Source organism: Ranitomeya imitator, chromosome 2 (assembly GCF_032444005.1).
Source record: "Ranitomeya imitator isolate aRanImi1 chromosome 2, aRanImi1.pri, whole genome shotgun sequence".
In the NCBI taxonomy this organism is placed as follows: Eukaryota; Metazoa; Chordata; class Amphibia; order Anura; family Dendrobatidae; genus Ranitomeya; species Ranitomeya imitator.
The window spans coordinates 604,243,885-604,267,799 of NC_091283.1; the positions used below are offsets into that span (position 1 = coordinate 604,243,885).

Consider the following 23,915-nt stretch of genomic DNA (forward strand, 5'->3'; position numbering starts at 1 on the left):
TGGAGCGCTCCTGACCAGAACCTAGGCGCCTCGTCACAGCCTGAGAAACTAGCTAATCCTGAAGATAGAAAAATAAGCCTACCTTGCCTCAGAGAAATTCCCCAAAGGAAAAGGCAGCCCCCCACATATAATGACTGTGAGTAAGATGAAAACACAAACATAGAGATGAAACAGATTTAGCAAAGTGAGGCCCGACTAGCTGAACAGAACGAGGATAGGGAAGATAACTTTGCGGTCAGCACAAAAACCTATAAAAAACCACGCAGAGGGGACAAAAAGACCCTCCGCACCGACTAACGGTACGGAGGTGGTCCCTCTGCGTCTCAGAGCTTCCAGCAGGCGAGAAAAACCAATTAAGCAAGCTGGACAGAAAAATAGCAACAAAATAACATAAGCAAAACTTAGCTTTGCAGAGCAGCAGGCCACAGGAATGATCCAGGGAAAAAACAAGTCCCACACTGAAACATTGACAGGAAGCATAGATCAAAGCATCAGGTGGAGTTAAGTAGAGAAGAAGCTAACGAGCTCACCAGATCACCTGAGGGAGGAAACTCAGAAGCTGCAGTACCACTTTCCTCCACAAACGGAAGATCCCAGAGAGAATCAGCCGAAGTACCACTTGTGACCACAGGAGTGAACTCCGCCACAGAATTCACAACAATTAACCCTGTATGACCAACTTTTTACTATTGATGCTGCCTATGCAGCATCAATAGTAAAAAGATATAATGTTAAAAATAATAAAAAACAAAAAACCTGCTATTCTCACCTTCCATCGTCCGCCGATGCACGCGTGGCTGCCGCCAGCTTCCGTTCCCAGAGATGCATTGCGAAATTATCCAGAAGACTTAGCGGTCTCGCGAGACCGCTAAGTCATCTGGGTAATTTCGCAATGCATCTCTGGGAACGGAAGCTGGCAGCAGCCGTGCGCGCATCGGGACTACTTCGCTGGATGCCGGAGGGTGAGAATATAACAATTTTTTATTTAAATTTTTTTAACAGGGATATGGTGCCCACACTGCTATATACTATGTGGGCTGTGTTATATACTGCGTGGCTGCTATATACTACGTGGGCTGTGTTATATGCTGCTTGGGATGTGTTATATGCTACGTGGGCTGTGTTATATACTGCATGGGCTGTGTTATATACTGCGTGGGCTGTGCTATATATTGCGTGGGCTGTGTTATATACTGCGTGGGCTGTGCTATACATTACGTGGGCTGTGTATATACTGCGTGGCTGTGTTATATACTGTGTGGCTGCTATATGCTATGTGGCTCCTATATACTACGTGGTCTGTGCTATATACTATGTGGCTCCTATATACTATGTGGCCTGTGCTATATAGATACATACATACATATTCTAGAATACCCGATGCGTTAGAATCGGGCCACCATCTAGTATGTATATATATATAGTGGTAGTTCAACTCACTCAGCTCTACACCGAGGGTAGAAAGCAGGGGCACTGTCTCGCTTTAAATCTTCTGTTGGTTTATTAGACAGATGCTCTACACCAGCAAGAAGGGAACAGTAAACGCAGCCCTTAGGGCAAAATAGGGAAGCAAAAAAAAAAAAATGCTGTAACTCAGTACATACATTTTCAGGGAACTGCTCTCTCTCTCTGGAGCAACACAGGACACAAACCTGGAGGCCAGACTACACCCTGGGGTGGAGATAAGGTGGACATCTTCCCACCCACTCTATGGATGTCCACATAAAACTGAACCCATTATACAGATTAGCTGTTAACCCCTCATATTGCACTTAATGTGCTGGAGGAAAATTTCTGGGTTTTATATCACTGATGCCATTAGGCGCAGTGAAACATCTCCCCTCCAGTACTTTACCAGTGTATGTATATATATATATATATATATATATATATATATATATATATATATATATATATATATACACTAAAATTCCACATCCTAGATATCACTGAATGAAATTTTCCAGTTGTAAATCTTTATTCATTACATAGCGGAATGTGTTGAGAACAATAAAACCTAAAAATGATCAGCGTAAACCACAACTAATATCCCACGGAGTTGGAATGATGCTCAAAATCAAAATGGAAAATGAAGTTACAGGCTGATCCAACTTCAGTGGAAATGCCTCAAGACAAGGAAATGATGCTCAGTAGTGTGTGTGGCCTCCACGTGCCTGTATGACCTTCCAACAATGCCTGGACATGCTCCTGATGAGGCGGCGTATGGTCCCCTGAGAGAGATATCCTCCCAGTCCAGAACTAAAGCATCCGCTAACTCCTGGACAGTTTGTGGTGCAACATGACGTTGGTGGATGGTGGAAGATATGATGTCCCAGATGTGTTCAATCGGATTCAGGTCTGGGGCACGGGCGGGCCAGTCCATAGCTACAATGCCTTCATCTTGCAGGAACTGCTGACACACTCCAGCCACATGAGGTCTGGCATTGTCCTGCATTAGGAGCAACCCAGGGCCAACTGCACCAGCATGTGATCTCACAAGGGGTCTGAGGATCTCTTCTCGATAACTAATGGCAGTCAGGCTACCTCTGGCGAGCACATGGATGGCTGTGCGGCCCTCCAAAGAAATGCCACCCCACACCATTACTGACCCACTGCCAAACCGGTCATGATGAAGGATGTTGCAGCAGCAGATCACTCTCCATGGCGTCTCCAGACTCTGTCACATCTATCACATGTGCTCAATGTGAACCTGCTTTCATCTGTGAAGAGCACAGGGCGCCAGTGGCGAATTTGCCAATCCTGGTGTTCTGTGGCAAATGCCAAGCGTCCTGCACGGTGTTGGGATGTGAGTACAACCCTGATCTGTGGAAGTCGGGCACTCAGACCATCCTCATGGAGTCAGCTTTTAACAGTTTGTGCAGACACAAGCACATTTGTGGCCTGCTGGAGGTCATTTTGCAGGGCTCTGGCAGTGCTCCTCCTGTTCCTCCTTGCACAAAGGCTGAGGTGGCGGTCCTGCTGCTGGGTTGTTGCCCTCCTGCGGCCTGTACTGGCCTGTCTCCTGGTAGCACCTCCAGCCTCTGGACACTAAGCTGACAGACACAGCAAACCTTGCCACAACTCGCATTGATGTGCCCTCCTGGATGAGCTGCACTACCTGAGCCACTTGTGTGGGTTGTGGAGTCCATCTCATGCTACCATGAGTGTGAAAGAAGAAAAGACGTGAGCACCACTGTAAGGGATGCCCAGGTAGGTTCCCACACCGCTTGTGGATTCTGCGTCTGGGCGCACACACAGGCACCATCAAAGCTCCATCCAATCCCTGATACGAACATCCACTACCACAAGAGGATAAGGCCTGCACAGTCTGTCCCATCTGTTTATGACATACTATAGTCATCAACCAGTACGTAACTGATGAAGGTCTAGACTAGAGGACCGAAACGTTTTTTGGAACTACAATAAAATCGTTTCTCATCACAGCATTAAGTTGAGTGCCAGGTCTTTTCTATTTACGACGAGTACATTCAAAAGTGACCAGAACATCAGCCAGAAAGCATTGGTACTGATATGTAGTCTGTGGTCCCCACCCGCAGAACCACTCCTTTATTGAGTGTGTCTTGATAATTGCCAATTATTTCCATCTGTTGTCTATTCCATTTGCACAACAGCATGTGAAATTGATTGACAAACAGTGTTGCTTCCTAAGTGGACAGTGAGATTTCACAAAAGCCTGATTTACTTGGAGTTATATTCTGTTGTTCAAGTGTTTCCTTTATTTATTTGAATAAATATATATATATATATATATATACTAGATGGTAGCCCGATTGTAACACATTGGGTATTCTAGAATATGTATGACCACGTAGTATATCGCCCAGCCATGTAGTATATTGCCCAGCCACGTAGTATATTGCCCAACCACGTAGTATATTGCCCAGCCACGTAGTATATTGCCCAGCCACATAGTATATTGCCCAGCCACATAGTATATTGCCCAGCCACATAGTATATTGCCCAGCCACGTAGTATATTGCCCAGCCACGTAGTATATTGCCCAGCCACGTAGTATATTGCCCAGCCACGTAGTATATTGCCCAGCCACGTAGTATATTGCCCAGCCACGTAGTATATTGCCCAGCCACGTAGTATATTGCCCAACCACGTAGTTTATTGCCCAGCCACGTAGTATATTGCCCAGCCACGTAGTTCACGTAGTATATTGCCCAGTCACATAGTATATTGCCCAGCTACGTAGTATATTGCCCAGTCACATAGTATATTGCCCAGCTACGTAGTATATTGCCCAGTCACATAGTATATTGCCCAGCCACGTAGTATACAGCACAGAGCCACGTAGTATACAGCACAGAGCCACGTAGTATACAGCACAGAGCCACGTAGTATACTGCCCAGTCACGTAGTATACAGCACAGTCACGTAGTATACAGCACAGTCACGTAGTATGCACCATATCCCTGTTAAAAAAAACGAATTAAAATAAAAAATAGTTACATACTCACCTCCTGGAGCCTCCGGATCGAAGGGTCCGGTTCCCGATGTGTGTTGCGTGCCCCGGTCTGAAGAGTGCATTGCGGTCTCGCGAGATGATGACGTAGCGGTCTCGCGAGACCATACGTCATCATCTCGCGAGACCGCAATGCATGCAGCGGTCACCGGGGCGTCACGCGGAGCAGGAAAGGCCGGTTACTGATCCGGGGGGGCCACCGGAGGGTGAGTATGTAACTATTTTTTTTTTTTTTTTAATTATTTTTAACATTAGATATTTTTGCTATTCATGCTGCATAGGCAGCATGAATAGCAAAAAGGTGGTCACACAGGGTTAATAGTGCATTACACCGCGGTCAACGCTGCCATTAACCCTGTGTGAGTGCTGACCGGAGGGGAGTATGGAGCGGGCACTGACTGCGGGGAGGAAGGAGCGGCCATTTTCTTTCGGACTGTGGCTGTCGCTGATTGGTCGCGGCAGCCATGACAGGCAGCTGCCGAGACCAATCAGCGAATGAATAACCGTGATAGAAAGAAAGAAAGATGGAAGTGACCCTTAGACAATTATATATATACTAGACTGTGGCCCAATTCTAATGCATCGGGTATTCTAGAATATGCATGTCCCCGTAGTATATGGACAATGATGATTCCAGAATTCGCGGCAGACTGTGCCCGTCGCTGATTGGTCGAGGCAACCTTTATGACATCATCGTCGCCATGGCAACCATTATGACATCTACGTCGATACTGTGCCCGTCGCTGAATCAGAAACGTGGGATTTCTACATCCTTTATGACATCATAGTCGCTGTGCCCGTTGCTGATTGGTCGAGGCCTGGCGGCCTCGACCAATCAGAGACGCGGGATTTCCAGGACAGACAGACAGACAGACGGAAAAACCCTTAGGCAATTATATATATATTGTAGCGATTTCACTCACTCAGCTGCGACGGCTGACACTCAGGAGACGTGTTCCTTTAAAGTTCACTGGGTTTATTGCTTCATAAACCATGTGGCAAAACAACAGAAAGCAAAATAGCCTTTGGTTCAGGCAAAGGAAAACAAGTGTCCAGTTCATCCGGCTCAGTCCTGAAGCCGAACACACTCAGGAGGGTTTCACCTCCACACATATCTGCTGTGTAAAGGATTAGCCAGTCTTATATAGGACTAACCACACCCAGTAATCTATCACATGATTAGCCATGTGGTCTGACATCACCACAGGTCCTGAAACACAAACATATGGTTATATAAAACAACGCAATATTCCGGGCTACATTACAGCAACAAGGCACTTATGTGGCACATACCTCCCATCGACTACACACCCTTTAGCCATGCTACATACCTCCCCCCTCTGCCTAAAGCCGTGGGGCTTGGCACTTTCTCCCACTAAACAAGGGATTCTTGATAGGGCATCCGCATTACCGTGCAGCTTTCCGGCCCGATGTTCCACATGGAAACTGAAGTCCTGCAGGGATAAGAACCAACGGGTGACCCTAGCATTTCTACCCTTCGTTTCCCTCATCCACCTAAGTGGGGCATGGTCGGATATCAGTCTAAATTTACGTCCCAGCAGATAGTACCGTAATGTGTCCACTGCCCATTTTATGGCCAAGCACTCCTTCTCAACGACTGAGTAGTTCTTTTCAGATGAGGACAGCTTCCTACTCAGATAGAGAACAGGATGCTCCTCCCCATGTAGTTCTTGGGAAAGGACTGCTCCCACCCCAACATCTGAGGCATCTGTCTGAAGAATAAACTCTTTCTTGAAGTTTGGGGCCATCAGAACGGGTTGCTTACACAAAGCGTTTTTCATTTCTTGGAAGGCTGACTCTGTTTCTTCGGACCACTTAACCATTACTGGTTTTGTCCCTTTTAGCAGGTCAGTCAGAGGCGCAGCCATCGTGGCGAAGTTTGGGATGAACCTCCTGTAATATCCCACGATTCCCAGGAAGGCTTTAACTTGCTTCTTGGAAACTGGTTTTGGCCACGTTTGAATTGCCTCCACTTTACTGATTTGGGGTTTTATTTCTCCGTGACCCACTATGTATCCAAGGTACTTAGCTTCTTCTTTACCCAAGGCACACTTCTTTGGGTTTATAGTAAATCCGGCCTCTCTTATAGCATCAAACACCGCTTGGACTTTCTCCAGATGACTCTCCCAGTCCGGGCTAAAGATGATGATATCATCTAGGTACGCAGCAGCGTAGGCCTTATGGGGTGCAAGAACTCTATCCATAGCCCTCTGGAAGGTCGCCGGAGCTCCCTGTAGGCCAAACGGCATCCGGGCATACTGGAAGCATCCATCAGGTGTCGAAAAGGCTGTCTTCTCCTTGGCTTCCTGCGCCATGGGGATCTGCCAATACCCCTTTGTCAGATCCAAGGTGGATATATATCTGGCGTGCCCAAGCCTTTCGATGAGCTCATCAATACGGGGCATGGGATAAGCGTCGAACTTGGAGACCTCATTCAACTTCCGATAGTCGTTGCAAAACCTCCACTCTCCATCAGGTTTTGGGACCAGGACAATTGGGCTTGACCAACCGCTCTTGGATTCCTCAATGACTCCAAGCCTCAACATACGCTCCACTTCCTTGGAGATAACTTCTCGACGAGCCTCAGGAATACGATAAGGTTTCACATTCACCCGCACATGGGGCTCTGTTAGGACCTCGTGCTCTATGACCTTCGTGTATCCTGGCAATTCTGAAAACAGGTCCCTGTTTTTCTGGAGTAACTCCCGGCACTGCTGTTTCTGGGTTTTCGATAGCGTCTCTGCTATAGTAACCGCTCCAACCTCACCTTCTGGGTTGCTTAACAATGACGGAGTAACTGTCGGCTCTCTATCTTGCCATGGCTTGATGAGGTTGACATGGTAAACTTGGAATGGTTTCCGTCTTCCTGGTTGGTGAATTTTATAATTTACCTCACCAAGTTTCTCGACAACCTCATATGGCCCTTGCCATTTGGCCAAGAACTTGCTTTCCACCGTTGGAACTAACACCAGAACTCGGTCTCCCGAATTGAACTGCCTCACTCTTGCAGACCGGTTGTAGACCCTGGCTTGAGCTTCTTGTGCTTGGAGAAGGTGTTCTTTCACGATAGGCATCACCTTTGCAATCCTCTGCTGCATCAGGGCCACATGCTCAATGACGCTTCTGTGGGGCGTGACTTCGGCTTCCCAGGTTTCCTTGGCTATATCCAGGAGTCCTCGTGGATGTCGGCCATATAGAAGCTCAAACGGTGAGAACCCTGTGGAGGCCTGTGGAACTTCACGAATGGAAAACATCAGATAGGGTAAGAGACAATCCCAGTCTCTACCGTCTTTCTCTATAGCTTTTCTCAGCATGCTCTTTAGAGTCTTGTTAAACCTCTCAACAAGACCATCTGACTGGGGATGGTACACCGAGGTCCTCAACTGGGAGATCTTCAGGGCTTTGCATAACTCCCTCATCACCTTGCTCATGAAAGGGGTACCCTGGTCAGTCAGGATCTCCTTTGGCAGACCTGTCCGGGAAAAGACATGGACCAACTCGCGGGCTATGCTCTTTGAGGAAGAATTCCTCAAGGGAATTGCCTCAGGATAGCGTGTGGCATAGTCCAGGATGACTAATATATACTGATGGCCCCGAGCTGATTTAACTAAGGGACCGACCAAGTCCATGGCAATTCTCTCGAACGGTACCTCAATAATGGGCAGTGGCACAAGGGGGTTCCGGAAATGAGGAGTAGGAGCAGTTAGCTGACATGTAGGGCAGGACCTGCAATAGTTCACTATTTCCCGGTGACACCCAGGCCAATAGAACCTCTGCACAACCCGTTCCTGCGTTTTTTCCACCCCTAGGTGTCCACCCAAGATGTGTGAATGGGCCATGTCCAACACTTTCCGTCTATACGGACCCGGCACTATCAACTGCTCTACCAACTCCTCCCTTATTTTCGTGACCCGGTACAACAATTCCCCCCTCAACAGAAAATGGGGAAATCTTTTGTCTGCCCCCGGCTCCTGTACCACCCCGTCAATAACTGTGACATTATTAAAGGCTTCCCTCAGAGTGGGGTCCCTATGTTGGGCAGTCCCAAAATTTTCACCGGTAACCTCTAACTCCAGAATGTCAGATGTAGGGGATACTTCCTCCTCATCCCCAACCAGAACACAAAAAGGAAAGCTGTCTGCCTCTGGGTGTGGCGATACCGTTCCAGGGTTCACTGGTTCCCTGCCAGGGAGCTCAGAACCCTTTCCCCACAAATCCCAAAACAAACAGAAATCCCGGCCAATAATTATAGGGTGCAACAAGTCCTGAACTACGCCGACTATGTGGGATTCAGTGCCACATGCCGTTTCAATGTCCACCCTGGCCATAGGGTAGTCCTTTGCATCACCATGTATGCACCGCACTCCGACCTTCTTTCCTGGGAGCAGATGAAGAGGAAAAGTGGCCCTCACCAGGGTCACTAGGCTCCCCGAGTCTAACAGTGCCGTTACTGCTCGACCGTTCACCTTTACGGGACATGCTTGAGATCCCTCGTTGGATGGAGAGTTCACACTACAGACTGGATACGCATAGTATGAACAACGGCGTCCCATGCTGCAGTCCATCTGCTCAGTGGCTTGGGAACAACGGGCAGCTATATGTCCTGGCTTGTGGCACCTCCAACAAATAACATCACCCGTGGGGACCTTGGGCACCACCTCCCCCGCCCTTTGTGACCTTGGACGCACCACCCCTTTTTGGGACTCAGCTGCCCTCTTGGACGGAAATATGTCTGTAGTCAGCATCTCCACATGTGAAGTCTCCTGCTCTTTTTGACAACTTGTCATGAAGCTTATGGAGTGCATTCATAAGATTTTTCTCAGCTTTATCACCAGGTAAATCTTCAGTACTTCTTACTTTAAATAATCTGCTGCCTCTTTGCTCCTGCTGGACCAAGTGTTTCAGCAGGTCCTCCATTTTCTCCGGCAATGCTTGCTGGCTTGCAACAGCCTTGACCCAGGACATTCAAAAATAAACTCACGTCTCCGCTGGGAACGCTGCTCGCAGGTCTCCACCAATTGTAGCGATTTCACTCACTCAGCTGCGACGGCTGACACTCAGGAGACGTGGTCCTTTAAAGTTCACTGGGTTTATTGCTTCATAAACCATGTGGCAAAACAACAGAAAGCAAAATAGCCTTTGGTTCAGGCAAAGGAAAACAAGTGTCCAGTTCATCCGGCTCAGTCCTGAAGCCGAACACACTCAGGAGGGTTTCACCTCCACACATATCTGCTGTGTAAAGGATTAGCCAGTCTTATATAGGACTAACCACACCCAGTAATCTATCACATGATTAGCCATGTGGTCTGACATCACCACAGGTCCTGAAACACAAACATATGGTTATATAAAACAACGCAATATTCCGGGCTACATTACAGCAACAAGGCACTTATGTGGCACATACCTCCCATCGACTACACACCCTTTAGCCATGCTACAATATATATATATATATATATATATATATATACTAGATTGTGGCCCGATTCTAATGCTTCGGGTATTCTAGAATATGCATGTCCCCGTAGTATATGGACAATGATGATTCCAGAATTCGCGGCAGACTGTGCCCGTCGCTGATTGGTCGAGGCAACCTTTATGACATCATCGTCGCCATGGTAACCATTATGACATCTACGTCGATACTGTGCCCGTCGCTGAATCAGAAACGTGAGATGTCTACGTCCTTTATGACATCATCGTCGCTGTGCCTGTTGCTGATTGGTCGAGGCCTGGCGGCCTTGACCAATCAGAGACGCAGGATTTCTACGTCGATGCTGTGCCGGTCTCTGATTGGTCGAGGCCTGGCGGCCTCGACCACTCAGAGACGCGGGATTTCCAGGACAGACAGACAGGCAGAAATACAGACAGATGGAAAAACCCTTAGACAATTATATATATCTATATATATAATTGTCTAAGGGTTTTTCCGTCTGTCTGTCTGTCTGTCCTGGAAATCCCGCGTCTCTGATTGGTCGAGGCCGCTAGGCTTCGACCAATCAGCGACGGGCACAGCATGGCGACGATGATGTCATAAAGGTTGCCTCGACCAATCAGCGACGAGCACAGTCTGCCGCGAATTCGCCTCGACCAATCAGCGACGGGCACAGTATCGACGTAGATGTCATAATGGTTGCCATGGTGACGATGATGTCATAAAGGTTGCCTCGACCAATCAGCGACGGGCACAGTCTGCCGCAAATTCTGGAATCATCATTGTCCATATACTACGTGGACATGTATATTCTAGAATACCCGATGCGTTCAAATCGGGCCACCATCTAGTAGATAGATATATATACAGTGGGGCAAAAAAGTATTTAGTCAGTCAGCAATAGTGCAAGTTCCACCACTTAAAAAGATGAGAGGCGTCTGTAATTTACATCATAGGTAGACCTCAACTATGGGAGACAAACTGAGAAAAAAAAATCCAGAAAATCACATTGTCTGTTTTTTTAACAATTTATTTGCATATTATGGTGGAAAAAAAGTATTTGGTCAGAAACAAAATTTCATCTCAGTACTTTGTAATATATCCTTTGTTGTCAATGACAGAGGTCAAACGTTTTCTGTAAGTCTTCACAAGGTTGCCACACACTGTTGTTGGTATGTTGGCCCATTCCTCCATGCAGATCTCCTCTAGAGCAGTGATGTTTTTGGCTTTACGCTTGGCAACACAGACTTTCAACTCCCTCCAAAGGTTTTCTATAGGGTTGAGATCTGGAGACTGGCTAGGCCACTCCAGGACCTTGAAATGCTTTTTACGAAGCCACTCCTTCGTTGCCCTGGCGGTGTGCTTTGGATCATTGTCATGTTAAAAGAACCAGCCACGTTTCATCTTCAATGCCCTTGCTGATGGAAGGAGGTTTGCACTCAAAATCTCACGATACATGGCCCCATTCATTCTTTCATGTACCCGGATCAGTCGTCCTGGCCCCTTTGCAGAGAAACAGCCCCAAAGCATGATGTTTCCACCACCATGCTTTACAGTAGGTATGGTGTTTGATGGATGCAACTCAGTATTCTTTTTCCTCCAAACACGACAAGTTGTGTTTCTACCAAACAGTTCCAGTTTGGTTTCATCAGACCATAGGACATTCTCCCAAAACTCCTCTGGATCATCCAAATGCTCTCTAGCAAACTTCAGACGGGCCTGGACATGTACTGGCTTAAGCAGTGGGACACATCTGGCACTGCAGGATCTGAGTCCATGGTGGCGTAGTGTGTTACTTATGGTAAGCCTTGTTACATTGGTCCCAGCTCTCTGCAGTTCATTCACTAGGTCCCCCCGCGTGGTTCTGGGATTTTTGCTCACCGTTCTTGTGATCATTCTGACCCCACAGGGTGGGATTTTGCATGGAGCCCCAGATCGAGGGAGATTATCAGTGGTCTTGTATGTCTTCCATTTTCTAATTATTGCTCCCACTGTTGATTTCTTCACTCCAAGCTGGTTGGCTATTGCAGATTCAGTCTTCCCAGCCTGGTGCCAGGCTACAATTTTGTTTCTGGTGTCCTTTGACAGCTCTTTGGTCTTCACCATAGTGGAGTTTGGAGTCAGACTGTTTGAGGGTGTGCACAGGTGTCTTTTTATACTGATAACAAGTTTAAACAGGTGCCATTACTACAGGTAATGAGTGGAGGAAAGAGGAGACTCTTAAAGAAGAAGTTACAGGTCTGTGAGAGCCAGAAATCTTGATTGATTGTTTCTGACCAAATACGGTACTTATTTTCCACCATAATATGCAAATAAATTGTTAAAAAAACAGACAATGTGATTTTCTGGATTTTTTTTTCTCAGTTTGTCTCCCATAGTTGAGGTCTACCTATGATGTAAATTACAGACGCCTCTCATCTTTTTAAGTGGTGGAACTTGCACTATTGCTGACTGACTAAATACTTTTTTGCCCCACTGTATATCTATCTATCTATCTATATCTATTTATCTATATCTCTATCTCTATCTATATATATATATATATATATATATATTTTTTTTTTTTTTTTTTAATATTGTGGGTTTTTTTTTCCTTTTTTTTAAATTAGGACTTATTTGTGGATCGACTAACACGGGATGTTGACAGGCTTAGGGAGCAAATTGCTGTCTATGAATCCCAAGTATCTGCTCAAAGAGAAGACACGAAGGCTGCACGAGAAGCAGTAGCAGAGGTTAGAGTATATGTTTCCTGACCTTAAGACTGAATAAATATTAAAATAATGTTTTGTAACAAAAACACTGATCACTTTCTTAACAGGCCAATATGGAAATTGAAGCTATTGGTTTTGAAAAGAAGCAACTACTGCAGCAGTGGAATAGTAGCCTGATTGGGATGACAAGAAGGGATGAAGCCTATGCTGCTATTCAGGAGGCTTTTAGGTGTGTATGATGTCTCTAAATGATTCATGCTATTTGACTTGTATATCCGTCACGAGCATGACTGACACATATTTCCTACCGATCATACGGGACAGCTTTTGTTCTGGTCCTATCAGTTGCAGGCGCCTGTCTGATCTACCCAGATGGCCTCCTGGTGTAACTGCTAGGGTCCTTGCTCTCACCAATCTAAGTACTGTAGTTTAAATGGAGTCTCTCACCCCATTACTCAAATGAAACTATTTATACACTTATGTAAAAGACTTTATAAAAATTACATTTTGGTGCAGATTTTAATTAATTTGTTTTGCTTAAAAAGAGTTTTATTACTTATATAAATTAGCTTCATTACACCCATGGCATGGCCAAGGACTCGGTGCTCTGTTCTGCATCTCAATTACCATCCTCCACTCCTCACCTTGTGATGAATGGCAACACTCGAATGAGCACAGCCTGCATTGTATCCTCAGCCATACACACAGTGACACTGCATCCTCAGCCATACACACAGTGACACTGCATCCTCAGCCATACACACAGTGACACTGCATCCTCAGCCATACACACAGTGACACTGCATCCTCAGCCATACACACAGTGACACTGCATCCTCAGCCATACACACAGTGACACTGCATCCTCAGCCATACACACAGTGACACTGCATCCTCAGCCATATACATACAGTGACACTGCATCCTCAGCCATACACACAGTGACACTGCATCCTCAGCCATACACACAGTGACACTGCATCCTCAGCCATACACACAGTGACACTGCATCCTCAGCCATACACACAGTGACACCGCGTCCTCAGCCATACACACAGTGACCCTGCATCCTCAGCCATACACAGTGACACTGCATCCTCAGCCATACACACAGTGACACCGCGTCCTCAGCCATACACACAGTGACCCTGCATCCTCAGCCATACACAGTGACACTGCATCCTCAGCCATACACACAGGGACACTGCATGCTCAGCCAACACTCAGTTCATTTTTTTCTCATTAATGTACAGCCTGCACCGCATCTGGACTGAAAAAAAAAACCAGAAATGTAGAAATATCACATGGTCATAAGTATTCAGACCCTTTGCTCAGTATTGAGTAGAAGCACCCTTTTGAGCTAGTACAACCATGAGTCTTCTTGGGAATGATGCAACAAGTTTTTCACTCCTGGATTTGGGATTTTGCCATTCTTCCTTGCAGATCCTCTCCAGTTCCGTCAGGTTGGATGGTGAACATTGGTGGGCAGCCATTTTCAGGTCTCTCCAGAGATGCATTCATGTTTCCTTCAATGACAACCAGTCGTCCTGTCACTGCAGCTGAAAAACACCCCCATAGCATGATGCTGCCACCACCATGTTTCACTGTTGGGATTGTTTTGGGCAGGTGATGAGCAGTGACTGGTTTTCTCCACACATACCACTTAGAATTATCACCACAAAGGTCTATCTTCGTCTCATCAGACCAGAAAATCTTATTTCTCATAGTCTGAGAGCCCTTCATGTGTTTTTTAGCAAACTCTTTGCGGGCTTTCATATGTCTTGCACTGAGGAGAGGATTCCGTCAGGCCACTGCCATAAAGGCCTGACTTGGTGGGGGGCTGCAGTGATAGTTGACTTTGTGGAACTTTCTCCCATCTCCCTACTGCATTTCTGGATCTCAGCCACAGTGATCTTGGGGTTCTTCTTTACCTCTCTCACCATGGCTCTTCTCCCACGATTGCTCAGTTTGGCTGGACGGCCATGTCTAGGAAGACTTCTGATGGTCCCAAACTTCTTCCATTTAAGGATTATGGAGGTCATTTTGCTCTTAGGAACCTTGAGTACTGCAGAAGTTCTGTTGTAACCTTGTCCAGATCTTCTGTGCCTTGCCACAATTCTGTCTCTGAGCTCCTTGGACAGTTCCTTTGACCTCATGATTCTCATTTGGTCTGACATGCACTGTGAGCTGTGAGGTCTTATATAGACAGGTGTGTGCCTTTCCAAATCAAGTCCTATCAGTTTAATTAAACACAGCTGGCCTCCAATGAAGGAGTAGAACCATCTCAAGGAGGATCACAAGGAAATGGACAGCAGGTGACTTTAACATGAGTGTCTGAGCAAAGGGTCTGAATACTTATGACCATGTGATATCTCAGTTTTTCTTTTATTATAAAATTTGCAAAAATTTCTACATGTCTGTTTTTTTCAGTCAAGATGTGGTGCAGAGTGTACATTAATGAGAAAAAAAAAAGAACTTTTTTGAATTTACCAAATGGCTGCAATAAAACAGAGTGAAAAATATAAAGGGGTCTGAATACTTTCCGTACCCACTGTACATCATATGATGGGGAATCATCACCATAAACCTCTTTCATCTCATCGGACGTTTCCTTTGGTGTGCGGTCTTTCAAGTAAAGGAACTTAATGACTGCTCTGTATTCCACTTGGTCCATTATCAAACCTCACACCACTTCAGCACCTGTTACACCGCTCTGATCAGATCCAAACAGTGTAAGGATTTCTCTGCAGGAATGCAAGGAGAAGGGTAGAGGGTAGGAAGAACAATCTCTTTGTCATGGTGGGAGGAAGTAACCTCCTTGGGAAGGAGCGAAGGCATCAGATTACAACATCACCTTGCAGAGGTGAAGGACAAGAAAATGAGAGCTTCTTGACAGAGCTGCTAGTTCTGTTACTCGCCAGATGGAAGTGATGACAATCTGAAATGCCACCTTCCAGGAAGGTCAGAGCAGGGAAATGCTGTGGATGTAAAGCATAAGGTGGATCGATCTCCATGGGTTCAGTTATTCTGGGAGGAAATTTTGAAGACGTTTCAGGATGCAAGACATGGGACTCAAGTGTTTTTTCCTTACACCTTTCTTTAAAATGCAGGTTCACTCAGATGGCGAGGGAAGTCAAGTCATCAAGTGAAAACCATAAAGCTCTACCAGAGAGATCATCTTTGATCCAACTGGATAAGCCTGCATAGAAAACAGCCAGGGAAACATTGTTCCTTTACAGCCTGCTCAGGCTCCCAATGACTTATAGCAAGTTGCATTACCAGTTGAAGCAGATCATCCATATCCCACAAAGGGTGTAAGCAACTTGAAGCACAGTATGACCAGAAGGTGGAGCACTCCAAACATAGAGGTCTGAAGTCTCAGTCCCAAAACACAGGTGTGTGTCTAAGGCTATGTGCACACTTTCAGGATTTCTTGCAAATTTCCTGAGAAAAACATGAAATTTTCTGCAAGAAATCTGCATGCGTCTTTTTTGCGCATTTTTTTTTTTGCGGATTTTTCCGGACATTTCCCCATGCATTATATAGTGGGAAATCCGCAAAAAATCCAAAAAATTAATGAACACGCTGCGTTTTTTACCGTGATGCGTTTTTTTCGCGGAAAAAACACATCATGTGCACAAAAATTGCGGAATTCATTCTAAATGATGGGATGCATAATGTATGCTGTTTTATAGCGTTTTTATGGCGAAAAAAAATGCGAAAAATCAGCAACGTCTGCATACAGCCTAAATGTGCTTTAAATAATCCTAGGAAGATGATGTCATTGATTCACACCGGGCAATTTGCAAAGCCTGACATGGAGCCCAACAAAGTGCAGTGAAGTCCTGGATATCCAGCACATGTGTGTAATAGATACGCCGCCTTCATGTAGAAGTTGTAGCTCACAGTGCAGACAAGACTGTCAACTATCTCTCAGCTTTTATCTAGTATATAAAGCTGAATGTGTGTATTGTTGTGAATTCCGCTCTTGGGCTCCCTCCGGTGGTTGTAAGTAGCATTTTTGTGAGTTCTGCTCTTTGGCTCCCTCCTGTGGTTTTGAGTGGTATGCCTGCTTCTTGGATTTAGCTTCAGCAGCTGTTTTCACTGATCGTCTTTCTGGCTCGGCTATGTTAGTCTGGCCTTATCCCTCATTGAATACCAGTTGTCAATTGTTCCTGCCTGGAGTCATTGCTCTTAGGACTTTCCTGACACTCTGACCAGTTCATCAAAGCTAAGTCCTTGCTTGTCCTTTTGCGGTTCTCTTGTTGTGGACTTTGTTGTTCAGCACTTTCTTTGTTTTTGTTCATTTGTCCAGCTTTTCAGTATGGATCTATTCAGCTAAGCTGGAAGCTCTGGGCAGCAGAGTTTGCCCTCCACACCTTTAGTCAGGTGTGGAGATTTTTGCATTTCTCTGCGGTGGACTTTTTCTAGTTTTTATTACTGACCGCACAGCGTTCTGTCCTGTACTATTTTCTATCTAGCTAGAAGTGGCCTCCTGTGCTAAATCTTGTTTCATACTACGTATGTCATTTCCTTCTCCTCTCACAGTCATTATTTGTGGGGGCTAATCTATACTTTGGGGATTTTCTCAGAGGCAAGATAGTTTTCCTGCTTCTATCTTTAGGGGTAGTTAGCTCTTAGGCTGTGACGAGATGCCTAGGCAGAGTTAGGAGCATTCCACGGCTACTTCTAGTGTTGTGTTGAGCTTAGGGACTGCGGTCAGTATAGTTGCCACCTGCTTAGAGCTAGACGCATGTCGCTCCTTAATCACCAGATCATAACAGTGTATGGTCAAAAGTATTGACACCCCTGCAATTCTGTCAGATAATACTCATTTTCTTCCTGAAAATGATTGCAAACACAAATTCTTTGGTATTATTATCTTCATTTAATTTATCTTAAATGAAAAAACACAAAAGAGAATGAAGCAAAAAGCAAAACATTGATCATTTCAAACAAAACTCCAAAAATGGGCCAGACAAAAGTATTGGCACCCTCAGCCTAATACTTGGTTGCACAACCTTTAGCCAAAATAACTGCGACCAACCTCTACCGGTAACCATCAATGAGTTTCTTACAATGCTCTGCTGGAATTTTAGACCATTCTTCTTTGACAAACTGCTCCAGGTCCCTGATATTTGAAGGGTGCCTTCTCCAAAATGCCATTTTTAGATCTCTCCACAGGTGTTCTATGGGATTCAGGTCTGGACTCATTGCTGGCCACCTTAGCTGGTCTCCAGTGCTTTCTCTCAAACCATTTTCTAGTGCTTTTTGAAGTGTGTTTTGAGTCATTGTCCTGCTGGAAGACCCATGACCTCTGAGGGAGACCCAGCTTTCTCACACTGGGCCCTACATTATGCTGCAAAATTTGTTGGTAGTCTTCAGACTTCATAATGCCATGCACACGGTCAAGCAGTGCAGTGCCAGAGGCAGCAAAGCAACCCCAAAACATCAGGGAACCTCCGCCATGTTTGACTGTAGGGACCATGTTCTTTTCTTTGAAAGCCTCTTTTTTTCTCCTGTAAACTCTGTTGATTCCTTTGCCCAAAAAGCTCTACTTTTGTCTCATTTGACCAGAGAACATTCTTCCAAAACGTTTTAGGCATTTTTAGGTAAGTTTTGGCAAACTCCAGCCTGGCTTTTTTATGTCTCGGGGTAAGAAGTGGGGTCTTCCTGGGTCTCCTACCATACAGTCCCTTTTCATTCAGACGCCGACGGATAGTACGGGTTGACACTGTTGTACCCTCAGACTGTAGGGCAGCTTGAACTTGTTTGGATGTTAGTTGAGGTTCTTTATCCAACATCCGCACAATCTTGTCAATTTTTCTTTTCCGTCCACATCTAGGGAGGTTAGCCACAGTGCCATGGGTTTTAAACTTCTTGATGACACTGGGCACGGTAGACACAGGAACATTCAGTTCTTTGGAGATGGACTTGTAGCCTTGAGATTGCTCATGCTTCCTCACAATTTGGTTTCTCAAGTCCTCAGACAGTTCTTTGGTCTTCTTTCTTTTCTCCATGCTCAATGTGGTACACACAAGGACACAGGACAGAGGTTGAGTCAACTTTAATCCATGTCAACTGGCTGAAAGTGTGATTTAGTTATTGCCAACACCTGTTAGGTGCCACAGGTAAGTTACAGGTGCTGTTAATTACACAAATTAGAGAAGCATCACATGATTTTTCGAAGGGTGCCAATACTTTTGTCCAGCCCCTTTTTTATATGTTTGGTGTGGAATTATATCCAGTTTGGCTTTAGGACAATTATTTTTGTGTTTTTTCATTTAAGACAAATTAAATGAAGATAATAATACCAAATAATTTGTGTTTGCAATCATTTTCAGGAAGAAAATGAGTATTATCTGACAGAATTGCAGGGGTGTCAATACTTTTGGCCATGACTGTATGTATGTATGTATGTATGTATGTGTGTATGTCCGGGATTGGCATCTGCACCGTCGCAGCTACAGCCACAAAATTTTGCACAGTCACATGTCTGGACCCTGAGGGCGTCATAGGCTATGTTGTGAGGTGAAATTTTAACCCCGCGCTTTCCAATTCACCTAACAATTTTGCCCCTATCTACATAATGGGGAAACAGTGAAAGTAAAAGTGTTGGAGGCAAATTGACAGCTGCCAGATGTGAACAAGGGGGACATAAAGAGTGAGAGCGATGGCGCCAAAGAATATATACCGTACAGTTGCTAAGGTGGGGCCCCGACATGGGATACTCACCACACACGGGGATATGAACACACACACAAAATGCGCCACACACTACCACGTGCTTGAACACATATACCACCCTCAGCACACATTTCACCACACATACACCAACCTCGCCACATAAAAGTTAAAACCCAAAAGTCGCCGCTCATAATTCGCCACGCGCAAAACTCGCCACATGCAAAACTAGGCTCACGCAAAACTCGCCACACATGCAAAACTCACCTCATGGAAAACTCGCCACACACAAAACTTGCACACGCGGAAAAATTGCCACATGCACAAAAGTTGCAACACATGCAAAAGTTGCCTCACATAAAACTTGCACATACTCAAAACGCACCACACATAAAACTCGCCACGCGCAAAACTCGCCATGCGCAAAACTTGCTGCACACAACGTGCTACACTAACCTGTCACATGCAACTCGACACACAAAAAGTTGCTACACGCATGTTGCCACACAAAACTCATCTCACAAAAGTCGCTACATGCATGTCGCCACACGCAACTCAACACACACAACTTGACACATGAAACTCGCCCTAAAACACACACAAGTCTGGTATTATCCTTCAAAAATAAAAATCTGATTAATAAGCAGACAAACTACAAGAGCAACAAATGTACCATATAGGAAATACGTCAGCTGTCAGTCACATGACGTGTCTATTATGTGTATGGGTGAGCTAATATATACTGCCAGGGGGGAGGGCTTCCTGTTGGCTGGGGATTTATCAGGCTGTCAATTTAGCTTACAAATACTGAGGTAAAAATACTGACCAAATAACGTGTGAACGCGGTCTAATACAGGAGGAGATGACACACAGATATATACTATATACAAGAGGAGATGACACACAGGCATATACTATATACAGGAGAGATGACACAGGTATATACTATACACAGGAGGAGATGACACAGGTATATACTATAAACAGGAGGAGATGACACACATATATACTATATACAGGGGAGATGACACAGGTATATACTATATACAGGAGGAGATGACATACAGGTATATACTATATACAGGAGGACATGACACACAGGTATATACTATATACAGGAGGAGATTACATACAGGTATATACTATATACAGGAGGAGACGACAACCTGGTATATACTATATACAGTGGAGATGACACACAGGTATATACTATATACACGAGGAGATGGCATACAGGTATATACTATATACTGGAGGAGATGACACAGGTATATACTATATACAGGAGGAGATGACTTACAGCAGGTATATACTATTTACAGGGGAGATGACATACAGGTATATACTATATACAAGAGAAGACATATAGGTGTATACTATATATAAGGGAGATGGCAAACATGTATATACTGAGGTGAAAATGAGGGGTGTGAGGTGAAAATGAAAAGGTGTGAGTGCAAAATGAGAGGAGTGAGGGAAAATAGTGGAGTGATCGGAAAATGACAGATGTGAGGTCGAAATGACAAGTGTTAGGGGGGAATGAGAGGAGTGAGGGGGAAAATGAGAGGTGTAAGGGAGAAAATGAGAGGCATGATCGGAAAATAAGAGACGTGAGGTGCTATAACTAACCACAGATATTTACTATGCCCAGGCAACGCCGGGCTCTTCAGCTAGTCTAATATATAAAGCTGAATGTGTGTGTATGTGTGTATGTCCGGGATTGGCATCTGCACCGTCGCAGCTACAGCCACAATATTTTGCACAGTCACACATCTGGACCCTGAGAGCGTCATAGGCTATGTTGTGAGGTGAAATTTTAACCCGGCGCGTTCCAATTCACCAAACAATTTTGCCCCTATCTACATAATGGGGGAAAAAGTGAAAGTAAAAGTGTTGGAGGCAAATTGACAGCTGCCAGATGTGAACAAGGGGGACTTAAAGAGTGAGAGCGATGGCACCAAAGAGTATATACCGTACAGTTGCTAAGGTGGGGCCCCGACATGGGATACTCCCCACACACGGGGATATGAACACACACACAAAATGCGCCACACACTACCACGTGCTTGAACACACATACCACCCTCAGCACACATTTCACCACACATACACCAACCTCGCCACATAAAAGTCGAAACACAAAAGTCGCCGCTCAAAACTCGCCACATGCAAAACTAGACTCACGCAAAACTCGCCAGACGTGCAAAACTCACCTCATGGAAAACTCGTCACACGCAAAACTTGCACACGCGGAAAAATTGCCACATGCGCAAAAGTTGTCTCATACAAAACTTGCACATACTCAAAACGCACCAGACATAAAACTCACCACGCGCAAAACTCGCTATGCGCAAAACTTGCTGCACACAACTTACTACACTAACCTGTCACACGCAACTCGTCACACAAAAAGTTGCTACACGCATGTCACCACACAAAACACATCTCACAAAAGTCGCTACATGCATGTCGCCTAACCTGTCACACGCAACTCGTCACACAAAAAGTTGCTACACGCATGTCACCACACAAAACACATCTCACAAAAGTCGCTACATGCATGTCGCCACACGCAACTCAACACACACAACTTGACACATGAAACTCGCCCTAAAACACACACAAGTCTGGTATTATCCTTCAAAAATAAAAATCTGATTAATAAGCAGACAAACTACAAGAGCAACAAATGTACCATATAGGAAATACGGCAGCTGTCAGTCATATGACCTGTCTATTATGTGTATGTGTGAGCTAATATGAGGGCTTCCCGTTGGCTGGGGATTTATCAGGCTGCCAATTTAGCTTACAAATACTGAGGTAACAATACTGACCAAATAACATGTGAACGAGGTCTAATACAGGAGGAGATGACATACAGGTACATACTATATACAGGTGAGATGACACACCGGTATATACTATATACAGGAGGAGATGACACACACATATATACTATATACAGGAGGAGATGACATACAGGTATATACTATATACAGGAGCAGATGACACACAGGTATATACTATATACAGGAGGAGATGACTTACAGGTATATACAGGAGGAGATGACACACGTATATACTATATACAGGAGGAGATGACATACAGGTATATAGAGGAGATGACATACAGCAGGTATATACTATATACAGGGGAGATGACATACAGGTATATACTATATACAGGAGATGACATACAGGTATATACTATGTACAGGAGGAGATGACACATAGGTATATACAATATACAGGAGGAGATGACCTACAACAGGTATATACTATTTACAGGGGAGATGACATACAGGTATATACTATATAAAAGAGGAGATGACACATAGGTATATAGAGGAGGAGATGACATACAGCAGGTATATACTATTTACAGAAGATGGCATACAGGTGTATACTATATATAAGGGAGATGACAAACATGTATATACTGAGGGGAAAATGAGAGGTGAAAATGAGGGGTGTGAGGTGAAAATGAAAAGGTGTGAGTGCAAAATGAGAGGAGTGAGGGAAAATAGTGGAGTGATCGGAAAATGACAGATGTGAGGTCGAAATGACAAATGTTGGGGGGAATGAGAGGAGTGAGGGGGAAAAAAAGAGGAGTGAGGGGGAAAATGAGAGGTGTGAGGGAGAAAAAGAGATGTGAGGGGGAAAATGAGAGGCGTGATGGGAAAATAAGAGAAGTGAGGTATTATAACTAACCACAGATATTTACTATGCCCAGGCAACGCCGGGCTCTTCAGCTAGTAGCTTGATAAGAATCCAGGTCTGAATCTGAATCAGAGTCTTGATCCGTTACCTGATGTGACTGAGCCTCCGAGAGTGAGCGCATGATGGTGAGCGTGGTCTCTGAGTCATAGCAAGAGATGGAGAGCTGGCCGCGACGCCTATTGGACGGGACCGCCTTTGGGTGAGTATAATATATCCTGTTTTTCTTATCTTCCAGGTTACATCGGGGGAGGGGAGGCTTATCTATAGCATTACAGAATGCTGTAGATGAGCCCCTGATGACGGTGGCCGCAGTTTATAGGGCCAAAATTAGGTGATAGATTCCCTTTAATCTTTGCGAAGGATGTATTAATGAAGCCGCATACAAGGTTATCCTGGAAAAACAGTTGATTCCTTAGGCAACGTTCCCCATTGATTCCTTCTGCTCAGGACCGGTTTTTCCAGCAGGACAATGCGCTATGCCACACAGCTAGGTCAATCAAGGTGTGGATGAAGGACCACCACATCAAAACCCTGTCATGGGCAGCCCAATCTCCAGACCTGAACCCCGTTGAAAACCTCTGGAATGTAATCAGGAGGATAATGGATAGTCACAAGACATCAAACAAAGAACTGCCTAAATTTTTGCCCCAGTAGCAGTGTGAAAGACTGGTGGAAAGTATGCCAATACGCATGAAAGCTGTGTTTTAAAATCATGGTTATTCCACAAAATATTGATTTCTGAACTCTTCCTGAGTTAAAACATTAGTATTGCTGTTTCTAAATGATTATGAACATTTTTTTTTGCATTATTTGAGGTCTGCAAGTAATGCATTTTTTTGTTATTTTCACC

The 23,915-nt window shown here is 45.0% G+C and overlaps 1 protein-coding gene across 3 annotated transcripts in view; it reads left to right on the forward strand.

Annotated features, from left to right (window-relative positions):
* CCDC40 (coiled-coil domain 40 molecular ruler complex subunit) overlaps nucleotides 1–23,915 on the forward strand; it is a 103,593-nt gene that overhangs the window by 33,496 nt on the left and 46,182 nt on the right. For all 3 annotated transcript variants that reach the window (XM_069752421.1, XM_069752422.1, XM_069752420.1), the window contains exons 8-9: nucleotides 12,560–12,682; nucleotides 12,769–12,890. In XM_069752421.1, the coding sequence (XP_069608522.1) occupies nucleotides 12,560–12,682; nucleotides 12,769–12,890 (245 nt within the window). The remainder of the gene's footprint in view (nucleotides 1–12,559; nucleotides 12,683–12,768; nucleotides 12,891–23,915) is intronic.